This window comes from Aquarana catesbeiana, linkage group LG05, assembly GCF_042186555.1.
Source record: "Aquarana catesbeiana isolate 2022-GZ linkage group LG05, ASM4218655v1, whole genome shotgun sequence".
In the NCBI taxonomy this organism is placed as follows: Eukaryota; Metazoa; Chordata; class Amphibia; order Anura; family Ranidae; genus Aquarana; species Aquarana catesbeiana.
The window spans coordinates 29,474,651-29,497,013 of NC_133328.1; the positions used below are offsets into that span (position 1 = coordinate 29,474,651).

Sequence of the window (22,363 nt, forward strand, 5' to 3'; positions counted from 1 at the left end):
TAAACAATCATAATGTGTTAAAATAAAACCCTGATCAGTACAGTGTTTTTTAAAAAATAAAATTAAAAAAAAAAAAAAATCATAGATTTCAAATGTTAATTTTTTTTTTACTACATACTGTTACTATTCAGTGTCCCTGATTACCGCCACACCTGTTTTATAACACTGTACTGCACTAGTATAGTGAAAATATATATATATGTATGAGCATTTCTTCAAAAGACAAAAAAAAAAAACAAAAAACGAAAAACCCTCGCCATGGCGCTTATGGAATACCTTTCCAAAAAAGGGGTCATTTGGGGTATATTTATACTGTCAGTACATCAGGGGAGAGAGAGAGAGAGAGAGAGAGAGGAGAGAGAGAGAGAGAGAGAGAGAGAGAGAGAGAGAGAGAGAGAGAGAGAGAGATGAGAGAGAGAGAGAGAGAGAGAGAGAGAGAGAGAGAGAGAGAGAGAGAGAGAGAGAGAGAGAGAGAGAGAGAGAGAGAGAGAGAGAGAGAGAGAGAGAGAGAGAGAGAGAGAGTTCAGACCCCTTAAAACCTGGCCTCCCCTGTGCACTGAGACTCGGGTGATCACCGATCCAGTAAGGGGCCGGTCCCGGCCCCTTACCATGTGATCAGCTGTCAGCCAATGACAGCTGATCACATGATGTAAACACGAGTCGGTAATCAGCGTGAGTAGAAAAAAAAAGCCGATCATCGGATATGAGGGACATCGGTCCCGAAGTGGAAGAGGCAAATCTGCTTCATCAGTGCCACCTAATAGTGCCCACAAGTGCCAATCAGTGACACCTAGCAGTGCTGCCTATCAGTGTAACTGATCAGTGCCCATCACTGCCGCCTCATCAGCGCCCATCACTGCCGCCTCATCAGCGTACATCAATGAAGGAGAAAAATGACCTGTTTTAAATTTTTTATAACAAAAATATAAAAAAAATTATTTATTTATTTTTTTAATTTAGTTTTTTACATTTTTTTTTAACAAAAAGTAAAAACTGCAGAGGTGATCAAATACCACCAAAAGAAAGCTCTATTTGTGTTTGATTATACTGATTGGACTTGATTAGGAAAGCCACACACCTGTCTATATAAGACCTCACAGCTCACAGTGCATGTCAGAGCAAATGAGAATCATGAGGTCAAAGGAACTGCCTGAAGAGCTCAGAGACAGAATTGTGGCAAGGCACAGATCTGGCCAAGGTTACAAAAAAATTTCTGCTGCACTTAAGGTTCTTAAGAGCACAGTGGCCTCCATAATCCTTAAATGGAAGACGTTTGGGACGACCAGAACCCTTCCTTGAGCTGGCCGTCCGGCCAAACTGAGCTATCGGGGAGAAGAGCCTTGGTGAGAGAGGTAAAGAAGAACCCAAAAATCACTGTGGCTGAGCTCCAGAGATGCAGTCGGGAGATGGGAGAAAGTTGTAGAAAGTCAACCATCACTGCAGCCCTCCACCAGTCAGGGCTTTATGGCAGAGTGGCCTGACGGAAGCCTCTCACATGAAAACCCACATGGAGTTTGCTAAAAAATACCTGAAGGACTTCAAGACGGTGAGAAATAAGATTCTCTGGTCTGATGAGAGCAAGGTAGAACTTTTTGGCCTTAATGCGAAGCAGTATGTGTAGAGAAAACCAGGCACTGCTCATCACCTGTCCAATACAGTCCCAACAGTGAAGCATGGTGGTGGCAGCATCATGCTGTGGGGGTGTTTTTCAGCTGCAGGGACAGCATGACTGGTTGCAATCGAGGGAAAGATGAATGCGGCCAAGTACAGGAATATCCTGTACAAAAACCTTCTCCAGAGTGCTCATGACCTCAGACTGGGTCGAAGGTTTACCTTCCAACAAGACAATGACCCTAAGCCCACAGCTAAAATAACGAAAGAGTGGCTTCACAACAACTCCGTGACTGTTCTTGAATGGCCCAGCCAGAGCCCTGACTTAAACCTAATTGAGCATCTCTGGAGAGACCTAAAAATGGCTGTCCACCAACGTTTACCATCCAACCTGACAGAACTGGAGAGGATCTGCAAGGAGGAATGGCAGAGGATCCCCAAAAAGGTAAAGTGTTGACCGCGCAACTGTCAAATTGACAGTGGGAAAGTTCAAAATTCGCCTGAGCAGGGGGTGAAAGTGTCCGGTGTTGTGGGTTGATTAAAGCGAAGCTCCACCCAAAGGGGAAGTTCTGCTTTAAGCATTCCTCTCTCCCCCTCCCCCCCCCCCTTCCTATGCCACATCATTTTTTTGGAGGCGGAGCAGGTACCTAGTTTTGACAGGTACCTGCTCCCACTACCGCTCAGGCCTCCTAGGCGACTCGAGCGGAAGTTCTCCTCTCTCTCCAATCTTCTTTGACACGTTACAGGTCCCAGCAGATTGTTCGACTATCGAGGAGGCACAACTCGCACCCAGCTGTGAAGTCGCAAGCTGTCACAGCCGGCTGCCAGGAGGAAGAAGGAAGAGGAAGGAAGGTGGGAGGGAGGAAGGAAGGAAGGAAGGGAGGGAGGGAGGGAGGGAGGGGAGGAAGGAGGAGCCAAGGGTTCAGGCGGCCCCATTGCTGGATCCTGCAACAGGTGAGTGTTTAACATTTATTTCCATTTCTTAAAAAGTAAAAGTAATAAACTTTAATTAAAAAAAAATAAAACACGGACTCACCTGAGCGTCATTTAGGAACAAACAAGCAAAGGCCACGCGATCCCTGACTGCCATGGTGCACTCGAACTGAAAGGAAACAGATATACATGAGGAAAGACTGGGCAATAAGAAAAAAAAAAAAAAAAAGGATTAAGGGCACTTTCACACTGGGGCGGGCATCAGAGGTAAAGCGTCGCTATTTTTAACGGCCGAAAAAGGGGTAAAAGTGCCCAAAAAGAGCCACTTTGCCGGTGCTGCCCATTGTTCTCAATGAGCAAGGGCACTTTAGAAGCGGTGTATACACTGCTCCTACAACGCCTCAAAGATGCTGCTTGCAGGACTTTTTTTGGAGCGTCCTGCCAGCGCACCGCTCCAGTGCGAAAGCACTCGGGCTTTCAGACTGGAGTAAGAGGAGAGGCGCTTTGCAGGCGCTATAGCGCCTGTAAAGCCCCTCCGTGTGAAAGGGGTCTTAGGGCCATGTCACAAAGGTAATCTTGGTAAAGGGGACAAAACCACCAGTGTCAAGATCACAAAGACTTCCCACAAGAGTCTATGGATTCGCTCCCTTGCTTTTAGCGATCGAGATTCACCAAAGTTCAGTGCCAGAGAGGGAGCAAGTCCACAAAGGTAAGCAGAAGGCTCTCCAACATGTGCATCAGAGGTCACCCAACTGACACCAAGCTTAGAGTACTCCCTGTATTTAAAAGTATTTAAAGTGTCTCTAGAGGCAAAACCTTTTCATGTAGTTTTGGATAGAGCCGGGCTAATTACAACCTCGTTTAAGGCCAACTCCAACTTTTAGGCTGGATTCACACCTATGCATTTTTAGTGCTATTTGCAATTTGCACTACAGTCCATTGAACATGGTTTCCTATGGAACACGTTCTGTAGTGTAAATCTGCAAAATGCAAAAAGCACTAAAAATGCATAGGTGTGAATCCAGCCTAAGACCACGTTACACCCATATTAACATGATGCCAAGCAAACCCTCACCTCCAAAACGCTGAGGTCTGCAAATATTTTGCCTTCCCAGATTCCTCTTTTTCCCCCTCATAACATGCCAGTGAAATTTAATGATTTTTTTATTAACTACTTTATTTTACATTCAGTGACATCATTATTGGGTCTCTGCGCTTCTTCAGGCAATGCAGGTAGATCATTGCTGGTGGGAGGGGCTGGTAGGGTGCTGTACATAGGTCAGGGTTTCTCAACTCCAGTCCTCCAGGCGCCCCAACAGATCATGTTTTCAGGATTTCCCTCAGATGAAACGGCTGTGGTAATTACTAAGGCAGTGAAACCGATCAAATCACCTGTGCAAAATAATGAAAATCCTGAAAACATGACCTGTTCAGGAGCCTTGAGGACTGGAGTTGAGAAACATTGACATAGGTTCCTGAAAACATCCCTCACAGCCCTCTGCCTCTTTAATCGTCTCTAGAGCCCTCAGCCCTGAGGTAAGAAGTGGCATGTAGTTTGGGAGGAGTTATGAAAATATCAAAATGCCTTGATGGGCGGAGAAAAGTCTGGAGGAGGTGTTCCTTCTCGGGCTTCATTTGCATACAGACTAACCTAAATAATGAGAGCAAGAAAATTGTCACCAGCGCACAATGGATCTTCAGAATGAGTCCAAAGCTTTAGGCCCCTTTCACACGGACGCTTCCGACTGGGTACGCCTGTCAGTTTTTCAGGCGGATCTGATCGGAACCTCCATTTTTCTCTATAGGGTGGCGGATGTCAGCGGACATGTCGGTTAACATCTGCCGGCATCTGATCCGGTCCACTAAAAACAGACGAATGGGGATCCCTTCCCCATCCGTCCAGCAGATCAGACGACAGTTGGATGAAAACTGACAAGTAGTCCGTTTCCATCTGACTGCCCCATACAGAACAGTGGGCTGTGTCGGTGTTCGCACTGCATCAGTGGAGCGGACACGGACCTGTCATCCATCTTCTCAGTGGAAATCAGCGGAGAGATTCCCTGCTGAGCGGGCAGATCCGGGCTGGAGTCCGCTCCGTGTGAAAGGGGCTTTATTCAGCAATCACATTACAGCAAATGGCAACGTTTCTGAGCTGGAGGGGTCCTGCAAGGGTCTGAAATGTAGCTATCTGCTGTAACGTTGTGATCACTGAATAAAGCTTTGGACCCATTCTGGAGATCCAGGGTGTGCTGGTGACATTCTTTGGTTCTATTTATGGTTCCAGACAGTGGTCGCTTCATCACCCTCTTGCATATACAGCCATTTCTACAGGAATGTGTGCGTTAGGAATAGTGCGTTGCACCCTAAATAATGCACACATGTAATGCTTTGAGGAACTCAGATCCAATGAATGAAAGGAATGGGCCAGGAACAGCTGGGGAGGAAAGAACTAGGTGATGCTGGATGTCCTCCAGCCAGGAAATGAGGAGAGTTCTGACTTGCTGTAGTTTCTCTGTGAGAAGCTCACAATGTGTGTGTTGAAATCAGTCCAGGAATGAAGCCTGTTCAACTGTGCAAGACTAAAGAGAAGGCTGGAGTTGAGCTTTAAAGCAGTCCCACCCAAAAATGGAACTTCCGCTTTTCTGAATCCCCCCCCCCCCCCCCCTCCGGTGTCACATTTGGCACCTTTCAGGGGGAGCAGATACCAATCTAATCCAGGTATTTTCTCCCACTTCCGGGCATAGATAGCCGCAGTATCTGCGGCTATCTACGCCATGTCCGGCACTTCCTCCACCCCCCCCCCCCCGCTGTCTTCTGGGAGACACACAGGTCCCCAGAAGACAGCCGGGTCCAGTGGGATCGCACAGCGCGACTTGCGCATGCGCAGTAGGGTACCAGGCTGTGAAGCCGCAAGGCTTCACTTCCCGATTCCCATACCGAAGACGGCGGCGCCTCCACCCAAGAGCCGAGGGGACAGATCTGCTTCGGGTGCCGACATCGCGGGCGCCCTGGACAGGTAAGCGTCCATATTTTAAAAGTCAGCAGCTGCAGCATTTGTAGCTGCTGACTTAAATACATAAATAGGCGGAACTCCGCTTTAAGTTTTTATTTCTGTATGTCCTCGCTGGAAACATTCACCCCAATCTCTCCTGGTGACCATTGATTCCAGGGACAGAAAATGACAGGAAAATACTAAATTTCACGGCTGTCAAAGCTGAGATTCTCCCCCACTTCCTGTCAAGTCTTCAGGGAAGGAAGTGTGGAAAATCTCCCAAGGAGGACATAGAGAGCCACAAACATCCGACACAGCTTCTAACCCTTCCCCAAATTATATAAAAAAAGTCTGATGTTCTCCTCTCATAACAGTGATAGACATTTCACAATGTTCCATCATACCAGGACGGATTCATAGCAGCCGGGATCACTGGTGAGAAATGCAAACATGACCGCCAGGTATGGGTTCCTGAGCTGCACCCGAAGAGAGCTGCACATCTCACGCCACAGCGAATTCTTCTCATCCGTGTAGCCGGACAACGCCATCGCCACCACGTTCAGGTTCAGGTCACCTGTAAAGATAAAAAGGGAAACGTTTTTATTGAATTAAGGAAAAAGAAAATGCTGTGTCCAGGATTCCCCCCCCCCCCACCCAGCCCCTCCTTATACTTACCTGGAGCCTGACTTCGAGCCAGCGCTGTGCATGAGCCCTCCTCACAGGGTGGATTGATAGCAGCGGGAGTCATTGGCTCCTGCTGCTGTCAATCAAATACTACAACAAGGGAGGGGAGGTGGGGCAAAGCCTCGCTGTCTTCGTCTATAGATGCAGGCAGCCGGGCTTGGGAGCAGGTACGCATGAGTATTCCCCTCCCAGCAAGTGGCTAAACAAACAAAAAAAATTAAAGGTTTAGAATCACTCTAGGGTTAAGCTGTCCTTGTAACAGACAAATAGTACACAAACACATGCATGAATAGCCCCTGCTGAGTCCACATCAGAACTCTCCAATCAGCAAAGCTCACACTACCTTCAGATTGGAGAGCTCTAGCTCTGTCTCAGCAAGGGGTATCTCAGACCTCTGCGGATAATCCACTGCTTCCACAGAGAGCAAGGATTCTTTTCTGCAGCATGCAGGGGCATTTTCCACCCCAAAATTGAATAAGCATACAGAAGTGGACTCAAACAATCAGTGATGTGATATTAAAACTGCACAGACTGCGGTTTAGAGCGACAAATAAGATCTGCGATGCTTGTTCTTGTAAAATGCGACTTGTGTCAGAAATGGAAAAATTCCTATTTGTGCAACATGAAGGTCTCAATTTATGTACCATGCAATTTAAAAGATTGCATTAGTAGTTGGCGCCTTCATATAAACTATGGTCGCTGCAAAATAAATAACAGATAATTGTCCAATTTGCGACAACTTTCATCCTCTTAAAAGTATAACTAAAAGGCAAAACTTTCTCTTTTAGTTTTGGATAGAGTGGGATAGGATTAGAACACCTGTCAGTTTTTATTGCCTTGTCTGTGCCTCCTCTCCATTTGTCCTGCTTACCATTATCATTGAAAGTGAAAGTAAAAGAAAATCCTAAATTTTGGGTTGTCCTCAGAAAAGTAATAGAGGAGAAATCTTCTAATACGAACACTAGTTCTGGTGACCTGGGGGTCCCCAAGGGATTCCGTATTTTGCAGGGATTTCTTCTCACTTCCTGTGTGGCTATGGGACAGGAAGTGAAGGGAAATCTCTGCAATGGGACACAGATGGCGGAAAAAAAAAAAAAAAAAAATCTGAAAAAGGGTAATAACCCTCTCCCTTACTCTATCCAAATGAAAAAAAAAAAAAAAAAAAAAAGTTTTTCCTATAGTTGTACGTTAAATGGCTGCTGATGTTGCATATGAATGACAGGCACCATTAAAAAGGATAATAGTTTGGGTCGATTTTTACAGCTTTTTAACCACTTCCCTACTGAGCCAATTCTGCCATTTTTCTCCTACATCAAAAATAAATTTTTTTGCTATAAAATAACTCAGAACTCCCAAACACACACACACACACACACACACACACTATATTTGGAGTTCTGAGTTGTTTAATAGCAAAAAAAATTATGATATATCTATCTATATAAAGATCAGAGGCCCTAGAAAATAAAATGGTGGGTGTTACAATTTTTTTATGTCACATAGTATTTGCACATCGATTTTTCAAAGGCAATTTTTTTTTTTGCATTAAAATGAAAGTATTTAAAAAAAAAAAAAAAAAAAAAAAAAAAAAAAAAAAACACATTTATAACCCCATTTGTTAAAATATAAAAGATGTTATGCCGAGTAAATAAATACCCAACATGTCATGCTTTAAAATTGTGCACGCTTGTGGAATGGCGCCAAACTATAGTACTTAAAAATCTCCATTGGGGCGACGCTTTCAACATTTTTACAGGTTACCAGTTTAGAGTTACAGGGGAGGTCTAGTGCTAGAATTATTGCTCTCTCTATAACGCTCATGGCGATACCTCACGTGTGGTGCAAACACCGTTTACATATGCGGGCGCAACCTAGGTATGCGTTCTCTTTTACGTGCAAGCACGAGGGGAGGGGGGTTTTTTAAATTTTTTTCTTATTCTTCATTTTACACTGTCTCTAATTTTTTATCACTTTATTCCATCACAAGAAATGCAAGACATTTATCTCTGCTTTCCAAAAAGAAATGGCAGTGTTTACATCTGTCAAACCAGAAGTGACACCATGATCTTGCTTCTGACCTCCCAGAAGCATAGAGGACCATCTGGTCCGCAACCACCTCTGTGATAACCCGGAGGAAGCACTGAATTGGATTCCGGGATCTCCAATCACAGGGGAGTGGAGGGGGGCCAAAGACATCCCCTCCCGCTGCCTGTAAAAGCCATCCAGCAGCTAATCAGCTGCTAAGATGGTTTTTACAAAAAAGGGAAATCGCTTGCTGAAAAAAAGATACCAGGATGATGCATGTAGCTGCAAGACTTCCTTCATTCCATGGACGTCCTACAGCTTGGAAGTGGTTAAACTTTTTTTTTTTTTAATTCAACAACAGAGTTATTACATGACTAAGGACTTTCAGAGCACTATAGGCTATCCAAAGAGACAGTATAGTATAGTGTAGGAGTTGAAGGAAGCTTTACACAAGGACAGCAGTCACTGGTCCCAACAGGTACTTACAGGACATGAATGCAGGAGGGAAGTAGCTTCACCTACCCTTCCCCGAGGTTGCCCCTTTATTCAGTATCTGTATGGCACGTCGGATATCCAGGTTGAACAAGGCAATAGCAGCTGCTCTCTCCATTCTTCTTCCTGTTCTAAGGATGTCAGGAAAGGACCAATGTTCGAGTCGGCACCCTTCTTCCTCCAGCCGCACAGCTGCAGAGCCAGGCCGCGTTCCTCGCTGACGTAATGTACGATGTCCGCTTGGCGATCAGAGCCACTCCAGCTGCTCCTGACGCTCTCCGCTGTTCCATTACAGGAAGGACAAACAACAATGCTTTGACTATAAATGAGTTAAGATTTTTAAAACCCCTGCTACCAAATAAAGAGGCCTACTTATAGAGCAGTGAATGAGACTTTCACCAAACATTCTTTGTTGGAGAATCTTCCATGCCCATGTGTTGAAATGAGAATGATTGAATCTCCACCAGAGAATGTTTAGTGAAATTCACATCCATGGCTTTATAAATAGACCGAATAATTTGTAATGATATTCAGTACATACAGCCATATTTCATTTGGTGGTTTTAAAGCTTTGTTGTTTTTTTTTTTAAATAACTAAACAGGTGTATACTTAACTGCTGCTCCAAACCTCCTGGCTCCTCCCCTCCGGTTGAAAGCCCCCATAGAAAGCTTTTATGGGGGCACTCCCAAGCTGCCCTTTCTGCTCCCTTGTCACCGGCTTTGATTGACAGCCAATGGCTCTAATCAAATCCTGAGTGACCAGGAAGTGGGGGCAGAGAAGAGCTGCAGACATCCACAGCGCTGGATCGAATGAGGGCTCAGGTAAGAAGGGGGGACGCTGAAGCCTAAACAATGTTTACCTTAATGCAAGGAATGCATGAAGATCAAAAATGTTTAGGCTTTAGAACCACTTTAGTACATACTCGCTGTGTAACACAATTAGTAGTGCTCTACTGCTCCTTCTCACAAGGCGAATCTATGAATTAGCCCACATAATGGAAACAATGTACTCCCTGTGGCAGACATCTGATCTCAACAGCTCTGAAGGGAAACAATGGGTAGTATTCCTTTTACTTATGAATGGCCAGTTATAATCTGTTATTTACATACATTTTTTTTTTCTTAAACAACCTATAGTTTGTTAGAAACGGCTTCTGAGGAAGTCTAGTCCAGATATTCACAGCAATAACTGTACAGAAGTTTTTCTGGATGTGACGGGTGAACTGCTTTCTCCAGATGCAAAAACATTGTCCTCTGCAATGACCTGACAGTGAACAAATTTGAGTGCACTATAGGGACTAGAGATGGTCCCAGGCGTGTTCGGGATTCTAGTCCCAACCCACCTACCCGATCCTGCCAGGAAGCCGACACTGCGCACCGCTAATTACAGGCAGTAAGAAATTTCCAGTGCCTGCGATTAGTGGTGTGCAGTGTCAGCTTCCTGGCGGGATTGGGACTAGGATCCTATACATTTTAACCCTTCCCCGAGAAAGGAAAGATCTGCATAACTACCTCTTCTGAGGACGCTCCAATCCGGTCACATGATCAGGTCCCAGTGCCGGCTTCAGTGTAGACGGACAGCCGACAACAGATAGGCCAAAGTAAGTCTATGGTTGACATCACTGCATAGGCTCTGCAGCTGTTGTCGACGATCTCCCCTCTTCATTGAAGCCAGCAGCTGGAGAGATCATGTGTCCAGACCAGAGCGCCCTCATCAGGGGCAAGTCTAGATTTCTTTCCTTTACAGTAGGGGTCCCCAACCCTTGGGCCTTGGGACCGGTAGCAGTCTGTGGCCTGTCAGACATCGGGCCATACTGCCTCCTGTATCCATCCCTTCAGCTAACTGCGCATGTGTCAGCTCAGTGAAGCAATCAAGGAAAGCAAGCAAAGCGCTGAGATTAAAATGCCAGGCAACAACAGTGTCGATCCCCGGGACACACAGGGGGTTACTTCTCTCCTCTGCTCATACACTGCACAGAGAAAGCTGCATCTGGTAGCAGGCAGCAGTGCCAAGAGACACGCTGCATCCGGAGACAGTGCCAAGAGACACGCTGCATCCGGAGACAGTGCCAAGAGACACGCTCAGGACTTCCACTGATTCTGCATTATGGTGAGTTACAGGATACGTTCACTTTGAAAAAATAAATGCACATTTTTTTTTCCAGGAAAAAAAAAAAATAAAAAAAAAAAAAACGTGCATTTATTTTTTTTGGAGCCTGAAAGCATTGCATCAGCAGATTGCTGGTGCCATGCAGGCCTCCTGCAGGCCTGTCAGTGTATCTGTGTGCCCGTACATCTCGTACGGGCAAGCAGATACACTGACAGGAAGAATCAAAGAACTACCCCGTGGTAGCTCATTGAGAACCACAAGCCGACATCCGCAAAGGTTCATTCACGCACAGAGCTCGGTGTATGGATGATGCAGCCGTGTGGGCAGAGACTTAAACGACCACGCTGATAGTAAAAACCGACAGCTAGTATGGGGAACTTCTCCCTGTACTGCTGTCACAGGGAGGGGGTGGAAAAAAAAAAAAAAAATAATCAGGCAAACGGGTAGAACATTTACCATGTTCCTAAAGGAAAACTTATCCTTTAAAACTATTTCATAATATATGACAATGTAATAATAAAAATATTGCGCTTCAATCATTAACGATTGAAGCACGAAGGCCAGCAATTCCCCAGATAACACTGCCATCAACCCCCCCACCCACTCCTTCCTCAAATTTTATTCCATGAAACCGGTCCCCAGTGCCAAAAAGGTTGGGAATCGCTACTTTACAGGGTAGTTAGAATAGGCTTAGTTAGGATTTGCTTATACTTCCACCTTAAACGCTCAATGGAAAATTATTTATAGCTGTATATTAAGATCACAAAGCTATCTAATCCCCACCCCCCTTCGGAAACCCAAGACAGATACAGTATAACCCTATTTCAAATTAGTTTTAGCCTCTTACCAACTGATGACTTCACAATGGTTTTAATACCAGCGAAGACCAATGATCCTTTGTTGCTTGAAGATTTCTGATCTATGTCTTCTGCATACTGCTTCATAAGTAATCAGAAATATAGGAAAACCACAGGTGCAAAATAAATGCAATTCATTCAGTACATCTCAACAATACTGGAATATTTATCCATGTCATGTCCTTTTAAAATGATGCAAGTATAGAAAACACCTGATCTGCCAGAGATTCAGGGAGCCGACATCACGCTGCCTCTGGTGCACTGAAATCCCAAACATTGCTGTCAGATTTGCCAGCGATCTTATGTAGTGTACAGAAAACCTACCACTATGTCACAGAGATTGGGGTGAGAGCGCGTTCTACAGTTCAAATCAGAAGTGCGTAGCCTAGGGTGACAACACTGCTCTTTCATTAGATACATTAAGGTAAGGGAGTGTTTTCACCCTAGAACAGGAAACGTGTTACTGGTAGGTAAGGATGAGCTCCGGCGTGTTCGCATGCTGCACGTGCCGAGCCCGCCAGGAACTCAGCACTGCGCATCGCTAATCACAAGCAGTGAGACATTTCCAGATGTGCGGCTGCAGAGATCTGGAAATGTCTCACTACCTGTGATTAGCGCAGCACATTGCCGAGTTCCTGGCGGGCTCGGCAGGTGCAGCAAACACGCCGGAGCTCATTCTTACCTACCAGTAACACGCTTCCTGTTCTAGGGTGAAAACACTCCCTTACCTTAATGTATCTAATGAAAGAGCAGTGTTGTCACCCTAGGCTACTCACTTCTGATTTAAACTGTAGGAGCCGGAGCTCATCCTTACTGGTAGGATCACCAGCTGAAAATAAAGGAAGACGAAGGAAAAAAAAAAAAAAAAAAAAAAAAAACACAAATAAAAACAAATGCACTGTCATAGTGGTCACATGCTCGCAAGCCGGCTACCCATCTTTACCCCGTACCAAGAGCTGCAGCACAAACATTGGCTGCCCAGCGATGCATATGTGCAGCGTATGGGCCACCCTTTTGGCTCTGCACATGTGTGTTGGGCAATCGTAAAGGGGGTAAGCATGTTGCTAAAATACGTGAAGCAGCGTGGACGCTTATTGAAGCCAACTAGCAGTTTGGTCAAACGGACAAGCAGTGCTCCCCAAACTGGAGCCGAGGGGGATTTTAAAGGCTATAAAAGTTTTGTTTTTTTAAATATAACAAATATGTTATACTTACCTGCTCTGTGCAGTGGTTTTGCAGCACCGATCCTCCTCTTTTTGGGTCCCCTGCCAGTGCTCCTGGCTCCTCCCCCTCGAGCAGTGCAACCAGAAAAAGTCTGGGGGGCACCGCTGTTTGCTTGCTCCTGAGCCGCTGCTCTATGCGTCCATAAGACACAGAGCCACGACTGGGCCCGACCCCAGCTCTCTTCTCATTCGCTCACTGGCTGTAATTAACAGCCAATGACGAGGGAGAGACCCCATACAGCCGAGGCTCTCGTGAACATCAGATGGGGCTCAGATAAGGTTTTGGGGGGCTGGACACAGAAGAACCTTCGGCCTTTAAAACCACTTTAACAAAGCTTGTAGAAAGCTCTGCACCTTAAACACCTTAAAGGGGTTCTTCACCCTCCATGCCATTAACCCACCTCTCCTTCGGTGCTCTGCATAATTAGGATTTTTTTTTTTTAATTACTCCCCCCCCCCCCCCCCCATTGCACGTCATTCGCATAGGCGAGCAACATGCACTGCTCCCTCTTTGCCTCCCAGGATAGGAATGACACATATCTCAGTAGGCAAAGCCTTTTTATTCAGTAAAAGAGGAGGGGAGGGCCTAGCAGGGCGTCATCAAGAGACATCATGGCAAATTTGCCTCTAGGAACTCTTATGTAAGGGACAGTATACACAAGGTATTGATTGCCTCAACTGCTTCTCTCCCCATACAGGTAAATGGGAATGCAAAAGCACCTTGAGGCTGATTAATTCAGCGTGTAAGAAAGTCAAATTCACCTGTCATCGAGTGCTGAATGATCTCAAATGTCCCAAACTGATAGTAATTCTAATCTGAATACACCCAAAAGCAAGCTACATTCTGTTCATCGAACTGAGCCCAAGACCCCTTTCACACTGGGGCGGTTTTCAGGTGGTTTAGCGCTAGAATAAGGCCTCTGCTAAGCACCTGAAAACTGCCTCCCATTCAATCTAGTGTGACTTTTCACACTGGGGCGGTGCGCTTGCGGGAGGTTCTGAAAAGTCCTGCAAGCAGCATCTTTGGGGAGGTTTGGGAGCGTTGTGTTTAGCGTTCCCAAAACGCCTGAAAAGCAATTGGGAAGCGCTGCAACACGGGAATTTTTAACCCCTTCTTTGGGGTTAAAAGCACCACTTAAACATCGCTAAAGCGCAGCTAAAACAAGCGGCGCTTTAGCGCTAATGCAGCCCCAGTGTGAAAGGGGTCTAAGTCAGTTTGGCCTATGTCATGCTAGTAATCCTATTGCTGGCAACAACTCACAAGTGACCAGACTGAGAACAGAGAGAACATCTAACTGCTCCTACATCGTCACTCCCTTGCTAGCCAAGCTTGCAAGGTGTCACTCCACTGCTGCTCCCTTGCTTGCAAGAATCTGCATCATTTTAGCTAGTGAGGAAGCAACACCATAGGGGCAGGTGAGCGCTCTCTTAAAGTGGAACGTCACTCTCTCAGTTCACATTGATTATTTTGAATCCTTATGCCCCGTACACACGATCCGAAAAGCGGATGACGGATCGTCTGAATTTTTTCACGTGCTAGTCTCAAGTAGAAATTGAATAGGTTACTAAAAGTTACAAAAATTCTCACACGACAGGGAATAAAAAAAAAAAAAAAAACTCGGAAGTGATGTCACGTGTTGTAGTGTATTTGTATTGTATTTTCAGACAACAACTGTACTGATTATATGAAAATCGTACGATCTGGTATCATATTAGAAAAATGTTTGTGCTTGTCCGATCGGATAACATCGGATGAACTGTCGTGATCGGCTATTAAAAGCTGTGTACTCCCCATCAGATTATCGTACGATCGACTAGAAAGCGGTATTTTTCCTACGATTTTCAGATCGTGCGTACGGGCCATTAAGCTGCTAGCATTAGTAAATAGATAGGAAAGATTTACTTGTGTTAAACTTTTTTTTTGTTTTTCCATTTCTTTAGTTACTTACCTACCTAGTTTCCACACATCACACATCCCAGGAGTATTCAGGAGGGGTTCTCTCAGCTAAGCACACCCTCCTGCCTGTGTTCCTCCAGATTTTGTAACAGAAGTGACGTTCCATCACGACCATCTTGGTACACCTCGCATTTGCCCACACTTATGCCCCGTACACACGGTCAGATATTCCGACGGAAAATGTGCGATCGGAGCTTGTTGTTGGAAATTCCGACCGTGTGTAGGCTCCATCGGAATTTCCGTCACACAAAATTTGAGATCTGGATCTTAAAATTTCCGACAACAAAATCCGTTGTCGTACATTCCGATCGTGTGTACACAATTCCGACGCACAAAGTTCCACGCATGCTCGGAATCAAGCAGAAGAGCCGCACTGGCTATTGAACTTCATTTTTCTCAGCTCGTCGTACGTGTTGTACGTCACCGCGTTCTTGCCGATCGGAATTTCCAACAAGATTTGTGTGACCGTGTGTATGCAAGACAAGCTTGAGCCAACATCCGTCGGAAAAAATCCATGGATTTTGTTGTTGGAATGTCCGATCGTGTGTACAGGGCATTAGCCTACAGTCTGAAGTCGCCAAGCGGACATCTTTTTGCACCCACTGAAATCTTGCATTTCACACTTATTTTTACCACTAAACTGAGCTTATGTCGTGACATACTGTATTTAGAAGTCCGCGACGTCGTTTTGAAAATTCAACATCAAAACAGTGTAATGGACTTCTAAATGTGTAAAATTATTATTATTATTATACAGTATTTATATAGCGCCAACAGTTTACGTAGCGCTTTACAACTTGAGGGTAGACAGTACAAATACAATACAATTTGATACAGTAGGAATCAGAGGGCCCTGCTCCTTAGAGCTTACAATCTAAGATGCAAGACTTAGTTGGGTGTACAAAGATGTTTGCTCAGTAACCTCAGAGTGTGGGGTGTACCAAGATGGCCGTGACTGAGCGTCACTTCCGTTACAAGTTTTGACTGGTCGCCTAATCTGACGGAACACCTGCCTGCCTGAGCTAAGGGCAGATGGATTCTAGGAAGCAAATGCTACCCGATTCATCTGCCTATACTCAAGATGGCCACGACCAGAAATGTAAGGGGGAGAGGTTTTCTAAATGACTTCAACAAAATAAAGCATGGAGACATGGATGGATGGAGGGAGGAACAGGACTGCTAGTGCAACATGGCTCATGAAATTAAATATTTGATTAGCAATCCCTTCAAACAAAAACAGTAGAAGGATATAGTGCAAAGTGTACCAAAGAGATTTTAGCTGAGGGTCTTCATGTCCCGCCAGTAAGTGATTTCTCCAGACTTGCTCCGTGTCCAGTCCGTACCTTGATAAAGCTCTTAGGCGCATTTTTGTAGCTATGTCTCTATCTATAGAGCTGTCCTTCCCTTCCTCTGTACATTCGTATAGTTGCCTACTGCAGGCCCACATTAAAGAGGTAGTAGGACTCCAGGCCAGTGAGATACGCTCAAAAACAGTAAAATCAGTCATTGTCCTGTTGGGAGTGACCACCACCATGCGGTTCTGACTGGTTGGGTGCCAGGCAAATGAAGCGATGTAGTTATCACAAGGCTGTACGCTCCTTTCTATAATAGTGGGTTCGGTTTCGTCACCGATAGGTGTGGGTGTGTGCTGCATGTCGTACAGTCTGATCACATTACTGTCCCGGGTTAACGTGGCAAGTAAGCCCGTCCTTGTTGGACACCAGGCCACCTTGCTTAGCGGCTTTGGTTGTTCGGTAAGAGTCAACACTGGCTTTTCAAACTTTCTAAGGTCCCAGATTGCCACTTGGCCCTCAAAGAAGGATGCCACCCGGTCATGGAAATGTGGGTCTACCGTCACCCCCTGGACGGCTTTGGTGTTGACAAATATTTTCTGGTTTGTGTTCCGGAGGTCAAAAATAGCCAAGTTGCGATGCATGCCGGCTAGAAGGAGCTTCTGTTCTCTTGGAAGCCAACAAAGGGAGAGGCATGCGTCATTCTGTCCAAGTTCGTATAGTGGCTTTGTCACCACTAAACACGATTCACCATCGGTGGAGGAAAGACGGACTTTCTCCATAGGGACGGCTATGTCAGGCGTGTATTTGCTGCTTATATCCCAAATCAAGACGGAGAAGTCAGCTCGGTGTTTGTCCAAACCGGCGGCCAGCCAGTTACTGTCCACGGGATTCCAAGCCAATGTATTACATTGCCGGGCGTGCTTAGGGACAAACTCTTTCCCGATCAACTCCTTACACTTAGAATTGTGGTCTTGGCCTAGACTGGTAAGGACAACTCTGCCGTTAGCTTGACCAACCGCCAGAAGGCATTCTGGGTCATATTTTGGGTACCAGGCGACACATTTCATGTATGGGGTGTCAGAGTTGATGGCCAGCAGGGTTGCCGTGGTTTCCTCGGACAGTCTCAAGGATCCGGCTTTGAGTTCAGAGCTGGTGCTGGCTGCTGACTCGATGTGGTAGAGGCTGAGCTCAGAATCGCAGACCACAAACCTGTCCACGTGGTGGGGAGCCCACAGGATGTCCGGTTTGGACCCGCTCATTTTTGCAGCTCACGGAACACTAGAAAGATAAATATACAGCTGTGTGATAAATCCTGGAGGTGAAAGAAGAAAATACATTTTACAGAAGTAGAAGCAATTGGGAGAATATGCATCTGTATACAGGTCTGATCCCTATTCTGGTAGTTAGTACTCACTAGCAGTTGTAAGTTGAGTGGTTCCCAACTTGTAGCACTTTACGAAGCATACAATGGTATTCAGTCGGACAAAATACAAGGACGGACTCAATATGATTTATTTATTGTTTGGAAGGGAGGGGGTATGTTAGAGGGGAGGAATGGAAGGGAGTGGGATGGGTTAGAGTGGGGGGGGGGGGAGAATTGAAGGGAGCGGGATGGGTTAGAGGGGAGGAATGGAAGGGAGCGGGATGGGTTAGAGGGGAGGAATGGAAGGGAGCGGGATGGGTTAGAGGGGAGGAATGGAAGGGAGCGGGATGGGTTGGGGGGGGGGGGTGGAAGGGAGTGGGATGGGTTAGAGGGGGGGGGATGGAAGGGAGTGGGATGGGTTAGAGGGGGGGGATGGAAGGGAGTGGGATGGGTTAGAGGGGGGGGGATGGAAGGGAGTGGGATGGGTTAGAGGGGGGGGGATGGAAGGGAGTGGGATGGGTTAGAGGGGGGGGATGGAAGGGAGTGGGATGGGTTAGAGGGGGGGGGGTGGAAGGGAGTGGGATGGGTTAGGGAGAGCTGCACGATTCTGGCTAAAATGAGAATCACGATTTTTCTGCTTAGAAGATAGATCACGATTCTCTCACGAGTCTCGCAGCGCAACATCATCTTTCACATTAAAACAAAAAAAATTGGTATAACTTTACTGTTTCTTTTTTTTTTTTTATTCATTGAAGTGTATTTTTTCCCCAAAAAATTGCATTTGAAAGACCGCTGGGCTAATACAGTGTGACATAAAATATTACAGCATTTGCCATTTTATTCCCTAGGGTCTCTGCTAAAATATATATAATGTTTGGGGGTTCCAAGTAATTTTCTAGCAAAAATATTGATTTTAACTTAAGAAATAAGTGTCAGAAAAAGATTTAGACTTTAAGTAGTTAAACTTCCTGCATTTACACTTTGTTGAAAACTTGGCAGACTGGGATTATTTATTTACAGTTCTATCCCTTTGATCTAAGAAGGAAGCTTAGTTACAATGTTTCAAGTTAAAGACTTGTCAGGCTGCCCAGATGCTTTCTTTTGACAGCAGAGTGAGCAGATAAGTCTCTCCACTTGTTATATGAAAGAATGGGCAAAATCTGCAGGAGAGATCATCAGAGGGGGTGAATCGAGATCACGATTTTTTTTACGATTAACTGTGCAGCTCTAGTTAGAGTGGAGGAATGAAAGGGAGAGAGGAATGGGAGGGAGTGGGATGGGTTAGAGGGGAGGAAGACAGGTCGGAGGGGGAGGAATGGAAGGGTGGTGGACAAGTCAGAGGAGAGATTTAACCACTTCCCGACCTCCGTATTCAGAATGATTGGTGCAGGGTGGTCGTGTTATCCTGAATGGGCGTCATATGACGTTCAGCAGGATAAGCCACGGGGGCGCGCAGAGCGGCGATCGGCGGGTCGCTCTGACACACCGCATCTCCAATCTAGGTAAAGAGCTTATGATGTTGGCTCTTTACCATGTGATCAGCTGTGTCCAATCACAGCTGGTGACATAATTTATCGGCTTTTCCTCTATTCACGCTGACAGGGCGCGACTAGAGGAGAGACAAATCAGCAGCTCTTCTAACAAGGGGGGGGGGGTTTGTGCTGATAAATCAGTAATGCCCACCAGTGATGTTTGCCAATCAGTGCCCACATGTGATGCCAATCAGTGCCTCCTCATCAGTGCCCTTCAGTGAGGGAGAAAACTTACTTATTTACAAAATTTTATAACAGAAACTTTTTTTTTTCCCCAACATTTTCAGTCTTTATTCATTTATAGTGCAAAAAATAAACCCAGCAGTAAAAATTTCATATGGGTACATTGTTGCATAACAGTGCAATTAAATGAAATATATGGTGCTGCGCTGTTAAAAGATAAAGCTAAAATCAAACTAGAATTAAGTAATATAATGTTAAAAAATATCCAAAACAATAAAGTATACAGTAAATTATAAAGGTAGCAGTACACGTGAAAAAAATTCCCAAATAGATAAATGACTACAGTCTTATAGGTGGATGCAAAAGTACAGTGATGTATACATGGGATTGCTCAGTAGTCGGCTGTATGTGCTTTCATCTTCCAATAATTTGTTCATAATTTCAATGTACTGCTCTTTTGAGAGGATCACAATCCCTCCTCCCTTATCTGCTGGTCGAATGACCAGGTCTTTCCTCTTTGCGAGTTTCCGAATGCCACTTTTTTATATAACTGAGCAACCCCATCTTTAAGTGCAGGAAAGCACTGAAACAAGTAGTCCATTTGGGCCTAAAAAGAAACATACTTAACAAAAAAAGAAGCCAGATTTTTAATACTAGACTCCTGTCGCACACCAATTTTTTTTCACCGCACCGGTCCCGAGGAGCTGCAGGCAGGAGTTTTTAGGCGAGTCCGCGGCTTTGGCCTAGTCTGCGAGGCCGGACGCCGCGGACTGGGCCGAAGTCGCGGCCTCGCCTAAAAACTCCTGCCTGCAGCTTCCCAGGACCGGCGCGGACTCGTTTTTAATATTTTGATACCTACATTTGTCCATATATAAGATTTGTGCCTCAGTGTGCCACTTCCATTTTAAAAAATTGCCCGATACCCCCATATTACAATACGCACCTTTTATTTATTGTTGTCTATTTTAATTTGATGAAGATACCATCTCTACTATATAATGTAGTATGCATAAACTATATCTGCAGTATCTGTTGACGTCAGTTCTGGTGTCCCCCTCACCCCGATATCCAAAGTTCATAGTGCCGCTATTTTCGATATAAGTAAAACTTTATTATCTTTGAGAACGGCTCCTGGTGTGGATCGCCAGTTTTTTTAGATTCCCAATAAATGTCCTTATTTGCCTTTTAATGTTTTTATTTGCCTTTTAAGTATTTCATCGAATGTCTCTAATAAAATACCTCCATATAAATGTTCCTCTAGCAGCGGGCTACTAGAAAATGGCCATAAAAGATCCATCCAAACATGGCCGCTAATATACTTTATCATTGAGCTACAAGAAAATGGCCGCTCATTTGACTTAATGCTCCAGACTAAAGACATTTCCAGTGCCAGTCTTTATCCCCTGATGAAGTCACGTGACTGGTGATACTCGTTGGGATGGACAGACACCGGAAGTGACGTCAACATACGAGCTCGCCGCTCGTGGTGTTTTGTTTTTAACTTAAAAACGAAATGCGAGTACGCCTTATTACTTTTAACAAATAAAGACAGTGTCTTCAAAATACTACACTACCCGGAATCCTCCCTTTGCTTCTTCCTCCACGTTACATATACATCCATTGGGAGAGAAAGACCACTGCGTCACTGCTTTGAGAGTATACCACCAAGAAGCAAGCATTGTGAACATCATTGATCTTCATTATTACATACACATGCGGTTGCCTCATAACCGCAAGGTAAAGAGGCCATCTTCACTGGAGTGTGTTGCACAGAAGAGGAGAAATTATTTTCTGCACATTGTGTTTATTGCACAGAAGAGGAGAAATCACTTTTGCATATTGCATATATTTGCACAACTTTCTGCACTTTAAAGACAAGTCACTTTATATTTACACTCAGTTGGAGAATGTATACATCACTGTACTTTTGCATCCACCTATAAGACTGTAGTCATTTATCCATTTGGGAATTTTTCTCACGTGTACTGCTACCTTAAGCATTCACTGTATACTTCATTGTTTTGGATATTTTTTAACATATATTACTTAGGTAGTTCTAGTTTGATTTTTATCTTTTAACAGCGCAGCACCATCTATTTCATTTATTTAATGTGTGCGGGTATGAACTGATCCTTTTCGGTGCTTGCAGCAGTTAAATTACCATCTTCATAACAGCGCGGGAATATATATACAATTTATGACTGCGCAATTGTCATTCAAAGTGTGACACCGCTGAAAGCTGAAAATTGGCCTGGGCAGGAAGGGGGTAAAAGTGCCCAGTATTGAAGTGGGAGAGGGGGACAGGGGAAGGATTTGAAAGCAGGGTGGGTCGGGGGATTTGAAGGGAGGGGTTAGAGGGAAGGGGTTTGAATAGAGAGGGACGGGTCGTGGGGGGATTTGAAGGGAGGGGAGCGGGTCAGAGAGGAAGGATTTGAAGAGAGAGGATTGGGTCAGAAGGAAGGGATTTGGATAGAGGGGTACGGGTCAGGGGGGATTTGAAGGGAGTGGGACGGGTCGGGGGGGGTGGATTTGATAGGAAGGGGACAGGTCAGAGGGGAAGGATTTGAAGAGAGGGGTACGGGTCAGGGGGGATTTGAAGGGAGGGGGGCAGGGCGGATTGGGGGGGTGGCATTTGAAGGGAAGGGGTTGGGTCAGGGGGGGATTTGAAGAGAGGAGGGATTTGAAGGGAGAGGAATGGGTCAGAGGGGAGGGTTTTGAAGGGAGGGGAGGGATTTGAAAGGAGGGGGACGTGCCGGGGGGGTGGATTTGAAGGGAGGGGGACGGGTAGGGGGGGTGGATTTGAAGGGAAGGGGACGGGTTCAGAGGGGAAGGATTTGAAGAGAGGGGTACAGGTCAGAAGGAAGGGATTTGGATAGAGGGGTACGGGTCAGGGGGGATTTGAAGGGAGGGGGACAGGGCGGATTGGGGGGTGGCATTTGAAGGGAAGGGGTCAGGCCGGGGGGGGGGGGATTTGAAGAGAGGGGGATGGATCAGAGGGGAGGGATTTGAAGGGAGAGGAATGGGTCAGAGGGGAGGATTTGAAAAGGAGGGGGGCGTGCCAGGGGGGGGGGATTTGAAGGGAGGGGGACAGGTCAGAGGAAGGGGG

At 45.6% G+C, this 22,363-nt stretch overlaps 1 protein-coding gene across 1 annotated transcript in view; it reads right to left on the reverse strand.

Moving 5' to 3' along the window:
* Nucleotides 1-22,363, reverse strand: part of MIOS (meiosis regulator for oocyte development) — a 43,921-nt gene that overhangs the window by 19,618 nt on the left and 1,940 nt on the right. The window contains 6 exon segments of the mRNA XM_073629553.1: nucleotides 2,648-2,713; nucleotides 5,941-6,110; nucleotides 8,768-8,851; nucleotides 8,854-9,018; nucleotides 11,695-11,793; nucleotides 16,136-17,457. Of these exon segments, the coding sequence (XP_073485654.1) occupies nucleotides 2,648-2,713; nucleotides 5,941-6,110; nucleotides 8,768-8,851; nucleotides 8,854-9,018; nucleotides 11,695-11,793; nucleotides 16,136-17,438 (1,887 nt within the window). The 5' untranslated portion in view covers nucleotides 17,439-17,457.